Source organism: Necator americanus, chromosome V (genome assembly GCF_031761385.1).
Source record: "Necator americanus strain Aroian chromosome V, whole genome shotgun sequence".
NCBI lineage: Eukaryota > Metazoa > Nematoda > Chromadorea > Rhabditida > Ancylostomatidae > Necator > Necator americanus.
In genome coordinates this window covers 4,999,950-5,013,536 of record NC_087375.1, presented here as the reverse complement: position 1 = coordinate 5,013,536, position 13,587 = coordinate 4,999,950, and the positions used below count along the sequence as shown (strand labels likewise).

Genomic DNA, 13,587 nt, shown 5'->3' with positions numbered 1-13,587 from the left:
AGTGGTACTGTACACGCCGACCGGTTTGAGTTCGAGAGCAAACTCATGGGTGCAATCGATGGCGGCATGCAATGTAGCCTCCTATACCGTGGTGTCCAGTGATTCCCGGATCGGACCGGACCATTTGTGAGGTTCACGAACTTGTAACTAGTCTATACAATGACTTACGGGGCTCAATCCATGTATCAAGTCCGTGTTTTTATCCTCACAGACAAGTCTGGGACCAATTTATTGACCCCGGAGGGATGAAAGGCTTAGAACCATCAACCATGTGTCTACAGCGGACCACTAACCGACTGCGCCCCAACCTCCTATTAAAAAATTTAATTTAAGAAGTATTAAAAAAATTTTAAAAAAGTTTAAAAATCAGTAAGGGTGCTAACAAATATAAAGAAACGAAAGCACAAAAAGAAATCTAATTTCTGCAAGGAAAAATTTGTAACAGTGTCATCAAAGTCTTTTTACAGAAGAAAATACTGAATCAGTCTTGCTCAATAATAATAATAATAATAAATAATAATAATAATAATTAATAATAATTAATAATAATAATAGCATTAAAACGATATAGATAGGGTACATATAGCAAGTAAATAAATAAGTAAATAAATAAACAACGATGGATGTCACTTTTCTCAAATGAGGCCAGTGTCGACTTTGCTAACAGCATATCACGCTTTGGTATTCCGCTCATGAATTGGACAGAAAGATCTATTTTCCTCCTTGTTTTCCGCTAGAACTGAAAATATGTGCTCAATTTTCCTTCTTATACAAGAAATTGCTGCGTCAATTCGTCTTCTCCTTTTCTTCCCTTTACAACTCGTGGTTTCCATCGTTCCTCCGCAATGCGAACGCAGCTTGGCATTGGTTCAAAGAGAAGACGAGGCGGAGCTTAGTTGGTCCCAGGCGGCTGTGGAACTCTCCATCACCTGGTGTAGCGGCGAAGGAGGTTAATTATGCGGAGGTGTGCGACCTTGCAGTCAGTTCAGCTGCTGGCAGCCGATTTCCGCCTATGCCTCTTTTTCCACACACATCAGAAGTTGTCCAGAAAATTCCCGTTTAAGGGGCTGAGGTAAAATTTAGTTGGGAGGAACCCAGCGGCGCTCTTATTCCTCGAACTAAATAAATAAATCAATCAAGGCCCTAAGACTTAAACATTAGTCTTAGGGGATCTATGGCATGTAAGCTGAAGTTACTAAGAGAAAAAGGTAGGTTAAAGAGTTGTCGAGAAATAAGGGAGCCACTGAGTGCCTCTCCCTCCTCCCATCCCAACTACATTTTCCTCAGCGGCTAATCAAAATAGCTTTTAACTGCAGAAGAAAAAGAGTACAGCCAAAAATATTCTGTGAAGCTTGTTTCTCCTAAAATTCCACAAACTCTTTCCCCAACCACTGAGCCAGGATCTATGATCTAACAAACATAGGACCTGAAAATGTGGACTTCTTTCTAGAAAGAAAAAATTGATAAAAACGAATGAATCAGACAGATGAATCACTGTGCACAGCCTTTGTTTAACAGAGCAGTGCAATGTTTCCAGAAATTCTATGAAATGTCCGTATGGTGGTGGAAGAATTTGATAACAACAAGTTTAAAAAAATGGAAATTTAATCATAAAACACGCCTATGTGTAAAAATCCCACCAGCTGTTCGGAGACCAGAAAATGATTGAAATACTCCCGAAGTCGATTTGGGGAAGTCTATGACCAGTGGAAGACCAGCAGGATCGTGTTGTTTTGTGAGAAAAAGGAATAAATAGAGGCTAAGGCGGTCAAGGAACCCTCAGTGAACCAAGACAGTCTCTACCCAATAAAGGTAGCTCGTGAAGAATTATCTAGCAAGTTTACGATGCCGCCACCCGTTGACAATAACATCAGCGTTGATGTGAAGAGAGGGATCCCACAGTATGATAATTCTCTCGGCCAAATTGTCAACATAACTGGAAACGATCGAGAACTGCAAAGATTGGAGTGGGAATCAACATAGGAATAAGAGTAGAGTGGCTGCCAGTGCCACCATCATTGTTTTTTTTTGTTTCTTACAAAGGTCTTTAAAGTCCTTGCAAAATCAAAATTCAGGCACTAGGATTGAATGTCAGCCATTGTCGAGAAAACACATGAAAGCGAGGGCAAACACCTGAATTTGAAAAAAGACGGTCGAGAAGGAAAATGTGGACCTCCTATATCCTATGAAGCGAATAAATCCGAATGTTCCAGCCATGCTATACCCTGACACCAGCGTTCACCACGTTTTAATCCATTTTAAAGGGAAATGTGTTTTTTGAAAGCAAGGAGAAAACAGATAGCGTCGTTCCAAATGATCATCGAACGTTCCATTGAAAAGCTACTGCCGACTTAATTGAAAGAAATAATTCGAAATTCTACGTTTCGCCAGCGATCGAAGGTCAGGGACGCTGTTCCATCTGTAGAGAAAAGTGAAAGTAAATGGGTTAGCCACTTGATGCGTTTCAAGGACAATCGTTGGACAGAGATCATAGGGTAGAAAACCCAAGAAAATTAAAAGACTACCGATGTAAGTTTCACAGAGTCTTTCCAAGAAAAACACTATGAAACTATGTTTTCTATTCAGGCTAATAAAGGTCCCATCAAAAAAACTCGTAGGCGTACTAATAGAAAACAAAGACTGAAGTATACCGAGGTTCCAAGGCACGAAAATATTTAAACTGCAGAACGAGCTCATTCCCAGAGGGAAGAAAAAGTCACAGGGGAAGATCCGCACGTGATCTGCAGTAATAGAAATGTCAATGGTAAATCTAGGTTCAACTGGAGAACAGGTGATATATAATTGTATAATAAATGCAAATTTAAAATATGTATATATATAATTTCACCAATCAATGACAGTTGAGAAGTCAATCTTCAACAGTTTAATTAATGCATAACTCCTACAACAAACTTGTGTCGTCAAATTCGAAGACACATTTGTTCTTGAAGTTCTCTCAAACAGATGTAATCTCTGCCTCAATCATCGAGGAATATGTTAGAAATTTTTTAGAATAGAAGAAATTAGAAAAAAAAAAGAAAAAAGGATTTTTTTTTTTCAGATGGACCAAGAGGAGGTTAAGGTTTGAGTTTCTCTGTGTTTTTACACGACAGCTGCAAGGTGAACCGTTCATACTGAGAACTCTCAACATGTGTCCTCAAAACGATCTTTACCGATCACACAGATCTGACTGTTCCAGTTCTGCAATAGGAACTTTCATGTAAAAGGTCACTAAAAACTGGTTTTTTTTTCAAACTTTGTATTATAGTTCTTGAGATTATTTAGGGCAACATCCGGAAAAAAAGAACTTTCGCCGTTCTTTTTCCTCTCCACTAGTAAATGGAGTTCGTGAGCAGTGAGGAAATGCAATCAAACGAAAAATGCGATAGACATATTACAAGTAGTTTGCAATTCTCACAGCTGGTAATGTGAATCTAGTCACGCAACTCAAGATCGCCCGAGGAAAGTAATCCAAATCTGTTACTAATTTTTCCCACGAATCTGAGGAGGTGCAGATTTCAGGTGGAGTATTCGTATACGGGATGGTAGATTATGGAGAGGAGAGTGATTCCGTCCATTTCTTCCTAATTGCCGTAAAAAAAAACGGTCCGGAAGATGCGGCGCGTGCACAAGTCTGGTGCGCTCCAATCGAACTCGTTGTAGAAAACAACGCGCCGGATCGCTCGAAGCCGTATCGTCCGGGTCGTTTTTTATGGCAATTAGGAAGAAATGGACGGGAGCACCCTTCTCTTCTCAGATTCGTGGGGTGATGCTTTTAACGATGTTTGGGTCTCTGTGGAACAATACAGAGAGCTCGTTGTACATTAGTTGTTGTACTAGTGTGAGCTTGGCCACTCTTAATTTCCCCTAATGGTCCTGAAAAATGTCGTGGGAACTGCCTCAGTTCCTAGATACATTAGATATGAGATACATTAGAACGCGCCACTCTTGTATACGCTCCGGTTCCTCCAACAACTTATTCATTGCTTCTACCTGAATACGATGGTTAGCAGACTCAATTAGATTTCGAAAGGTGGATGCAATGGGTGTGCAAAGGTGGCGCGTTCTAACGTACCTCGTTGGAACCAAGACCATTTCCCACGTCGGTTTCCAGGACGAGTAGGGAGAATTGAGCTCGGTCACGCTCATACCCGTAATCTACACTTCGACCTCTTTAACTACCCATCTCTCAGCATCGTCATTCTCATGATACGCCACCTTTAATGTATCGCCGCTATCGACAACAATCTTGGCCTGTACTTCAAGGAAAATAATTAAAGCCGAGCATGCCAAAAAATTGTGCTTCTTCCTCTTAAGAAAAACCATCATCTTTGGACTTGAAATGCCAAAAAAAAGATTGCCGAGATTTCTTACTTCAAAACAACTTTATTTGGAAAAAAATTAAAAGAAAACACATCATATATTGGGAGAGAAATCTGGCAGTCCTGAGGGGAGTACTTGAATACCAACCATGCACTTATTGTTATGCAGAGCGCCATATTTGCACAACACATATGGACATCTCAAAGTCAGCAAACAAAAGTTATGGTCAAAAGCAACACATACGAACGCTAAATGAAATGGTCGACTCAAAACGACAGCTGAAGCTCTTTGCAGCTGCATATGCAGCTGCGCTCAAAGCGGCGCGGCGAAGATAGCGGCTGCGATCGTGGTGGGATCATCGCGAATTGCAGAGATTAGTGGTGCTAACAAAAGCCCCTCGTCCATCCTAACCGTAGCGCTTCGAGCGTAGCAGCTTATACAACTGCATCGGGCTTTATTTGCTAGGTTGAATCATAAATAACTTCCGTTTTGTTTTTCATGCATTTATTTCAGTGATGATTTATTGTGATTGTAACGTAATTGCTTCTCTACTAACTCTCTCAATGTTTAACGTGGACTCTGCTTCAATATTAACATAAAAATATCGTCATCGAAGTCCAAAGGACGAACACCCCTCTTAGTTCATTTTTCAAGGTCATATCTGCGGAACGGAATTTGAAAAACCTATTCGTAACTGCCCGATCGGTTATCACTTCTTTATCACACTGCATTTTTTTAAAGCACTATTACCCTCTTTAGCACTATTACCCTCTTTAGATTCCTGAAGGATCACATGGCGTAATTGTATTTTTTTGATTCTTCATTTTCAAGGTAAACAAAAAAATCAAACGTAACATAAACAACACCAAAGTGCTGTCTAAAGACTAACCGAAGTTCTGCCTACGCAGCGATAACAAAAACCCCTTGTTTGGGTAACTCATTAAACGTAAACAATATTACGACAGGTACCATGTGCCTGGACGGAAGTTGTTTATGACTCAACGTAATAGTTTTGACCCCAACTATACCTTACGCAATAAAGAACTGTTCCGGCCCAATCCTCAAATACACAGAGGGAATGATTATGACTGATAGGGCCGTGAAAATTATAAGTTATATCGAAAGGTAAGCAGTCTTCTCGTGACCGAATGTTTCTTCGGCGTAAAAAAAGAGTATTTCTCCAAATTTTGTCGAATTTCAGTACTCTTTCTTACGGACTTCTTACTACAAACGCAAGACACTCGGAAGACCCGACGTAACACATTTTCATTCGCAAATATATGGAAGTAGTAAGCAACTCTCTTGGTTTAATTAACTGTTGACACTTTATCCTTTTTTCATTGAAATTGTCTCGTAGAATGACTAAAGTCACAGCATAATCACCGACGCTAACTCGTCCAACGCAATTTCGAGAGAGATCCATACCTTTCCTACTTTTATTGGAGAACAAAACAATTGAACAACAGTCTGAGAAGTACTTCATTGAAGAAAACTAGGCAGAACGAAGAGTTATGCATTCCCTGTTATTTTAGACTTATAGTAACCTATACATATGACATAATGTCTTACGGCGACAACAAATACTCGAATATGAAAACGAAATGCCTATAGTGGTCCTTAAAAGAAATCTAACTGTGCGGAAAATCCGGAGCACCGGACAATTCTCACTCATCACTCCGATGCTCGCTCCATTGCTTCAACGTGCTCCGCACACGAACCACCGTGTGCAGCGGGACGTTAATGTTGGCCCTTTTCCAAATGCAACCTTGAATTTCAGGCAAAGTACAGTAACCATTCTCGAGAACAACGCCGCAAATCGTGAACTCGTCCTCGGTAGGTGCCCGCCTATCGGCGAACTGGAGTTGCCTCACGGAAGAGCGCATTAGAGAGGATCGCGAAACTTCCCGGAAAATTGTCAGCAGACGGAAAGAGCTTGATGAAAGTGGGATCTGTGGATGCTAGCGACTGATTGGAGCTGGAGTTGGAGTAAGAGCTCTTTAGAACAATGATAGTTATCACGAAAACAACAAGAAGGTTGACGGGAGCTCAGTTAGGAACGTTAAGGTTACGGTATTGGAGTGTTGCTGTACAAAAAGTCACTGCTAGAAGCATAGAGTCTGAAAATCACCCCTAAAATCACTTCCGGCTAATCCCCCACTTCTTGATATGACCCCCACTTTCCAGTGTGAAACGCAAGTGAGAAGGTCCCAAGAAAAAATCACATTAAAGCCTTTCCAGCATACTATTAAAGAAACGGATCATGACGAATGAATGCACATCGGAGCAGTTTCGAAATCCCTCCGAGCATTTTTTCCCGGAAGCACATCACTTGAGCGATTTATTCGTCGTGGACGAGTTGTCTCACCAAGATCCACACTTGCATTTTCGTTCATTTTTTATGTAGTGCCTTTGGGATCTTCATTCGATGTAGGTTGCTCCTTTTCGTTGAATTTTCAGCATTGTTTTCTCGAATGTGGAGGGTGGTGAGGTCCCAATTTAGTAATTCTCCTGTTTATCAGTTACTGTAGTTGTTTTGGTTGCTTTTTGCCAGTCGGAAGATCCTTATTTCCATCGTTTGCCTTGCCCACGATGCCTATTTCCTCGTTCTGACCATATGTAGGCTAAAGTAGCGAGTACCCTCCACGTTGGAGTGGCTTTTCTTGGCATGTATTTGTTTTATTTCTTCGGTAACAAGCGTTTCCCTGTCTTTTCTCGCTGTTCCCTTAAGAACTACATCGAATCCGAAACTAATCCAATATTTCCAACTTCTTCTTCGGTATATTGTGCGTGCGCAACGCAAGAAATTTCATTCAAAAGAGTTATTTTGTGCTGGACTGCGTCAATATTATATGTCATACTTAATACCGTATTCGTTTCGAAAGTAGTGGCGGTCTTGCATCAGCATGCGCAAAATTTAAACATAATAGATTCTCGTAAATGGAAAAGCAGTCTGTTTAGACGTGCTCCGCACTCGTTGGTAAACTAAGCGGACCATCATGTCGGCTCCACCGCCCGTTGCTGGTGTTGAGGATTCCGCTGATCGAAATGTTGAAATGTGGAAGATTAAGCGGCTGATTAAAAGTTTGGAACTTGCACGAGGGTATGCTTCAATATCGTTTTTCAATATAATTACAGTGAATTCTTGAGTTTTTTTTTTCAAATTTTTTAAAGTGACGGTCTTCTTCAGAAACGGAACATCGATGATTTCATTAATTATCCCTCCTCGTGATCAGATTGCTAGAGTCCAAAAAATGCTTGCTGATGAATATGGTACAGCATCAAACATCAAATCACGTGTGAATAGGTTATCCGTACTAGGAGCGATCACGTCAGTACAAGGACGTCTTAAATTGTACAGTAAAGGTGTGTGTAACTGCAGTTATTCGTATTTCTAGATTATGGATTGCTTTTTTAGAAGACTTTGTTCATGTTTACTTCGACCATATTCGTACTAATCAAGTATGAATTCCTTTTGCATCATGAAAAGCGTTGCCGCTGTCCGCATAAGAGAACATCCAAGGAAAAAACTTATTAAATGAAGTTACAGCGCAGTACGGGGACTTGGTGGGAATCAGAAGTTTTTTTTAGATTTTTATTAACAAGGGAAACGAAATGATGCGATGCATGGGTTAGTGTGGCTAGTGTTAGAACTTGTAATGTTTATAACATAGATTATTGTAAAGTTTTTGGTTCTACCGTTACAGTGAAGTTGGTATGAGTCACAAAGACAGGGGAAATAGCATTTTTCAGAATGCATATTTTGCAATTTTTTGTTGTATACGAGTGCATGAGTGGGATATGAACATTCATGTAATTTGAAAATCAAGCCAATTTTTGTACAATCCTGGAACTAAACATTACAGTCCTTTGCTTGTTAAGGTGAAGATGTGGAATCATGAAATCGACTTTTGCATAAATTCCTACGGGTACGTAATTTCCAAAGAGAGGGTCTCAAATAATAGTAAGAATTTGAAATTACTATTTGCTCTCCCATTTCCTTCTTAGAATTTGTGAAGTACGTAAGTAAGTCTTTCCAAAAATTTCCTTGCGAGACATTATGTGGGCTCATATTTTTTTGTCGGAGCAGTTCATTTCTTTAGAAAAAAACTGTTTGTTCCGATTGTCATTTCACTATTTTGTTCTATACTATAAATTGTAGTGCCTCCCAATGGACTCGTTGTTTATTGCGGTACGATCGTGACTGATGAAGGGAAGGAAAAGAAAGTCAACATTGATTTTGAGCCTTTCAAACCAATTAATACTTCGCTATATCTCTGCGATAATAAGTTCCACACAGAAGCTCTTCAAGGTTCGTTTGATCCTTCATGTTTTTTTAAAGTGTCTTTATGTACACCGATACACTATTATTTGCATCGTTGTCTAGCAGAAATTTCACCAATGTGGTCTTCATAGCTTAATTTCTCCACTTTGAGAAGTTGGTATAGTCGGATGAAGATGAGCTGAAGCTCGGCGAAGCTGCATAAGCGGCTGCGTTCGAAGAAGTGCGGTTGAACTGTCGATTGCGACCGGCTTGGAATGCAGAGATAGGTGGAACTAGTGATAGTTCCTCCTCGGTCACAAGGACTACCTTCACCGCGTTCCTTCGAGCGCAGCCGCTTAAAGGGATCACCCCACGTAGAGGGTGATTCCGCACATCTCTCACTGTATCAGTGTAAACGGGCAACCCCGGAGCGCTGTTTCTTACGACGTCCCTTATTGCAGCGCGCCACCTTTGCGATTCGTCGAAAACCCATTCGGACTAATCGCAGGAGGGAGGACGCAAGTGTAGGCATTACCCGCCTGGCGAGAATTACAGTGTTGTTGGGCGCTTACTAGTATTTCATGCGTCGCAAAACGGTTGTCGAGCGCACTTAGGAACCTTAGAAAAAGCTGCACGCTTGACACATTCTCCTTACAGCCTGAGGGCATTGTGATTTAATGATTGGTTAATAATAGAGCTTCTGTAGAAGTTTACTTGCAATTCCATTTTCTAGTGAAGGTTTTTCCAGATAAGTCAGTGATTAAAGTGGTTTGCAAAAGTTGAATACACAAGGTTTTAGGTCTCCTGGCTGATGACAACAAATTTGGATTCATTATAATGGATGGAAACGGAACGTTATTTGGAACACTTCAAGGAAACACGCGAGAGGTTTTACATAAGTTCACCGTCGATCTCCCGAAAAAACATGGTTAGATTCTTTTTTTTTCGTACCACTAATTGTTAATAGCTAATCCTTAGCGAAAATTATTCTGCGCATCAGGTAGAGGAGGACAATCCGCCTTACGATTCGCACGTCTTCGAATGGAGAAACGACACAACTACGTTCGAAAGGTCGCCGAATGTGCTGTAGAGATGTTTATTAAGAATGACAAGGTTGTTATTCTTCTCAATTTTCATATGGTGCTGTTGTTTGTGGCCTCGTTTCCTATGTCCTATATTTATTGTGACCCATAATCTTCTCAGGTAACTGTGGCAGGTTTGATTTTGGCTGGTAGCGCTGACTTCAAAACTGAACTTGGCCAGTCCGATATGTTTGATCAGGTATTTTTTGCAGCAATTTTCATAATCATATATGTGTCAAGAAGTTGGTGAAAGGGTCAAACGTGAATTGATATTTCTTCAAAAGGAGGAGAGAAGGGATGAGAAGTGAAAAGAAAGAAGAAGGGCGAGTAAGGGGAAAAAATGAAAGGTTGGTAACAGTGATGATTAATTTTAATTTTGTTTTTAGCGACTTCAAGCAAAAATGGTTAAAACCGTAGATATTTCCTATGGAGGCGAGAACGGATTCAACCAGGTTGGTTGAAAAGTGATTTTAAAAAGTGTTGACTTCAGATATTCTAAACACTTCATAAACATAAATTTATGAAGCAAATATGCTAGTTAGTCCCACTGCTATTGGTCAACTATCGCTCATAGTGATACCCATCTGGTTCACCTGGGCGCCAGCATTAATGTTCGATAAGTCTAGAAGGATATTGAGTGTTCCGTTGCCTTCGGTAGGATAGGTGCTCCCTATATAATTATTTCGGCTAATCTATTTTTGGAAGTCATAGATGTCCGGCTTTATGAGGTGGGAGTTTCGTGAGCGAAATGGTGTGTTTCCAAGTTCTCCGAGAAACACAAGTTCCCTCTGATGTGATAATTTATGTTGCTGTAGAGTGACGGTGCTCTCTCAATCTCGCGAAATTGGAAATCGGATTTGCAAAAGGATCTGGTGAAGACTAGTGTAGGATCGATCTCGCTGTGATTCTCTTATTCAGGAAACTCGTGTCCATCTGTTAAACTACTTTTTTTTATTTTGAAAATGTGACTTTCTGTGGATCAGTATCAGCCGACGAATTATATAGAAGTGAAGGTGGAGTCTCATCGTTGTCCACAAATGGAGCGGTTGATGGAATTGAATAGAAAGAGAATGAATAAATTACTAGACCGGCTTCTTCGTTGCAGCGTCATTTTTTGTGGGATCTCATAGGGGAGTCCTGCTTCTAGCTGGCGAGCTCATTGCGATTAAAATTACGTTTCCTCTAGACATATAAATCTATATCAAAGTTTCACGATTTTTAGTCTAAGTATACAGGATAAATTTATTGTTGTCTACTAGGCCAAAGAGCGTCAGCTGTGTTCGCGTGATTCAATCTGATCTGGGTGCTTGGGCTCATTTTCTCTTGCTGCAATGAACTTTGAGTCATCGGAGGTTAAAAGCAGCGACGCATTTCCTTCAAAAAAGAAATAAAATACTAAGCAAGACGGGTTGAAAAACGCTCGGATTTTTTTGTTTGTTACGAAAACAAGAGGGTAGACCCAGGAAGTGACCGACAATTTAATATTTCGGCGGGGCGACAGGCGGGCGTTCGCAAGAGATAGGAGCTACACTGAGCCTTGATTTTTGTAATTTTTGGAAGAGCTAACGATGTTGCCGCGGAGTGTATTCACTGTGAACAAGAGTCAAAAACTAGCATAGTTATATTGCATAATAATGTTGTATACTTTCATTGTTAACATTCTCTCCTTTCATGTTCATGCTCATAGTACTAATATTACTCTATCCCTAATATTACTAGTCTTTCCTCAATTGTAGGCTATTGAACTTGCGGCGGACGCACTTGCAAATGTCAAATTCATTCAAGAGAAAAAACTTATCGGAGGATATTTCGATGAGATTAGTCAAGTAAGATTGTATCTTCTTACCACCATTTTTTTAAAATTTAATCCTTTTTGGGCTCAATATACATTTCAAGCAAACAGCTCCGGCGTTATTTATTCATTTATAATTACCTAATGTGGTGCTACTAATTTAGGACACTGGTAAATATGTATTTGGAGTGAAGGATACGTTACAAGCTCTTGAAATGGGCGCTGTGGAAACACTTATTTGCTGGGAAAATCTTGACATCATCCGTTACAAACTTAAAAATGCTGCTGGAGGTAAGCATTTGTCTCTGTAACCGTGAGTGTGCTATGTGATTCTCCACGAAAGCTCCCCAAGTTTCCTATACACTGGTTTGGGTTTAGTTTGTCGTCGTGAATATTTCCTGAGGCTGGTTTGTTTTTGATTTACGCTTTCTATCTAATGCTGTTATCGTCGTCTGTGTACAGTATATGTACGGTTGGAAAGAGAGTGCTCTAAAAGTGTTGAGAAAGGAAATAATATCTCATGGAGAGACATGTTTTTGTTTGCAGAAGAGAAGATTCTTAATCTGAGGCCCGATGAGGAACGAGACAAATCCCATTTTACGGACAAGGAAACCGGGCAAGATATGGAAATTGTGGAGACAATGCCACTACTTGAATGGTTTGCTAACAATTACAAAGTTAGTAACATTCATATCTCTTTCCACCTTTTCTTTCTTACTTTTGTCTCTCAAAGTAGCAAGAAAAATTGCAGAATTTCGGTGCTACGCTTGAGATTGTTACGGATAAGTCACAGGAAGGAGCTCAGTTCGTACGAGGGTTTGGAGGAATTGGAGGTACTATGAAATTTCCATTTTTGATCAGAGAAAATTTGATTGTACCTTTTCTAAAATTGATTAAGGTCTTCTGCGCTACCGAGTCGACCTCGTGAGCGAAATGGTTGATGAGCTTGACGATATTAACCTTGATGACTATTATTGACCTCGTGCGGCGGCTGGCGACCATTGGGACCCGTTTATTTGCTTCCAGTTTATACTTCTTTTTTTGAAATTATTTTTAACCGGATTGTTATATGCTCTATGCAAAACTCATTTTAACTACGTTCTAATTATAGCTTCATTTGTAATTTGGATCATCACTCGCTTGTCCCTCTTGACGTCTTCATATCGTAATTTCTTGTTGTCATGTCAGTCTTCTGATTCCACTTTCTTTTCTCTTTGTTTGATCTTGTTTCCACCTCTGGTCCAGTGTGTTGCCCTGCCGCCGAACAAATCCGCCGTCCGTCACCAGATTGGAACCGATGGCGACAGGACGCACCGTAAAACGACTTCTGCACTCCTGTTGTGTCAACAACCGTCCAGGAGAGCTCTACAACGCTACGAGCCATAACGCTCGTTTGCAAAGCGTTAGTTGTAAGATTTTTTTTTACCTTCAACAGTCAGAAAAAGTAAAGTAAAAATATTTGTTAACTCTGGTGGATAATATTAACGATAGATTGCGTCAGTTGTCACTACTAGTGCTATGCAACTTATGAACTTCACGTCATAAGTTGCATGGCACTAGTGGCGCTTGCCGAGGTGCACTGTCCTGTGGTGTTCCAACGGCCTAAACTTGAAAGGAGGCCTTGTAGAAATGTTCATTTTTGAGATCTCTCCAATTCAGTATGATAACTTTGTTTTAATTATTTTTAATTACTAGGGTTGTTTCATCGGGTAGAGTAGTCGGTATTGTGTTCCTGATCCATGTAATTTTTGGATTTGTAGTGAATGTTTCCGTTTTGACGCTTGCAAACTGCGTTACGAACCCTATTTGTCACCAGAGGTAACTTTGCGTTAGACAGACATTAGATGCTTATACTATCAACTATTGAAGTAGCTTATATTGAATAGTGTCCGATTTAAACCAATAGCAAACAGCTTAGTTATATGCCGTTTGCGTCGCATGAAACTCAACTTTATCCGTACCCAATATCTTCTCTTTTTTTACCAGATTCAAAGATGAATCCTTTACTTTTGGCTCAGAGAGGTCTTGAACGTCGAAACTATGTGCTAAAGAACCTTTTCAATCAATCTTTCCATCGGCTTCCAGTCTGTGATTTGTTGAAAAAATCGTACTTTGTCACATAATCCTCA

The 13,587-nt window shown here is 40.2% G+C and overlaps 1 protein-coding gene across 2 annotated transcripts; it reads left to right on the top strand.

The window, feature by feature from the left end:
• Positions 1-6,594: 6,594 nt before the first annotated feature.
• On the top strand, positions 6,595-12,436 carry RB195_012941 (uncharacterized protein; the record flags this gene model as incomplete). Of its 2 annotated transcripts, XM_064202549.1 has the most annotated exons (14): positions 6,595-6,750; positions 7,282-7,296; positions 7,353-7,423; positions 7,511-7,686; positions 8,483-8,632; positions 9,384-9,512; positions 9,585-9,697; positions 9,788-9,865; positions 10,053-10,118; positions 11,403-11,492; positions 11,623-11,749; positions 12,005-12,135; positions 12,210-12,291; positions 12,357-12,436. In XM_064202549.1, 14 exons carry the CDS (start codon positions 6,595-6,597, stop codon positions 12,434-12,436), a joined length of 1,464 nt encoding a protein of 487 aa, XP_064058430.1. The 2 variants fall into 2 exon arrangements, with proteins under 2 accessions (XP_064058430.1, XP_013297754.1); XM_013442300.2 differs by lacking the exons at positions 6,595-6,750; positions 7,282-7,296 and having other exon boundaries at positions 7,320-7,423.
• Positions 12,437-13,587: the final 1,151 nt, after the last annotated feature.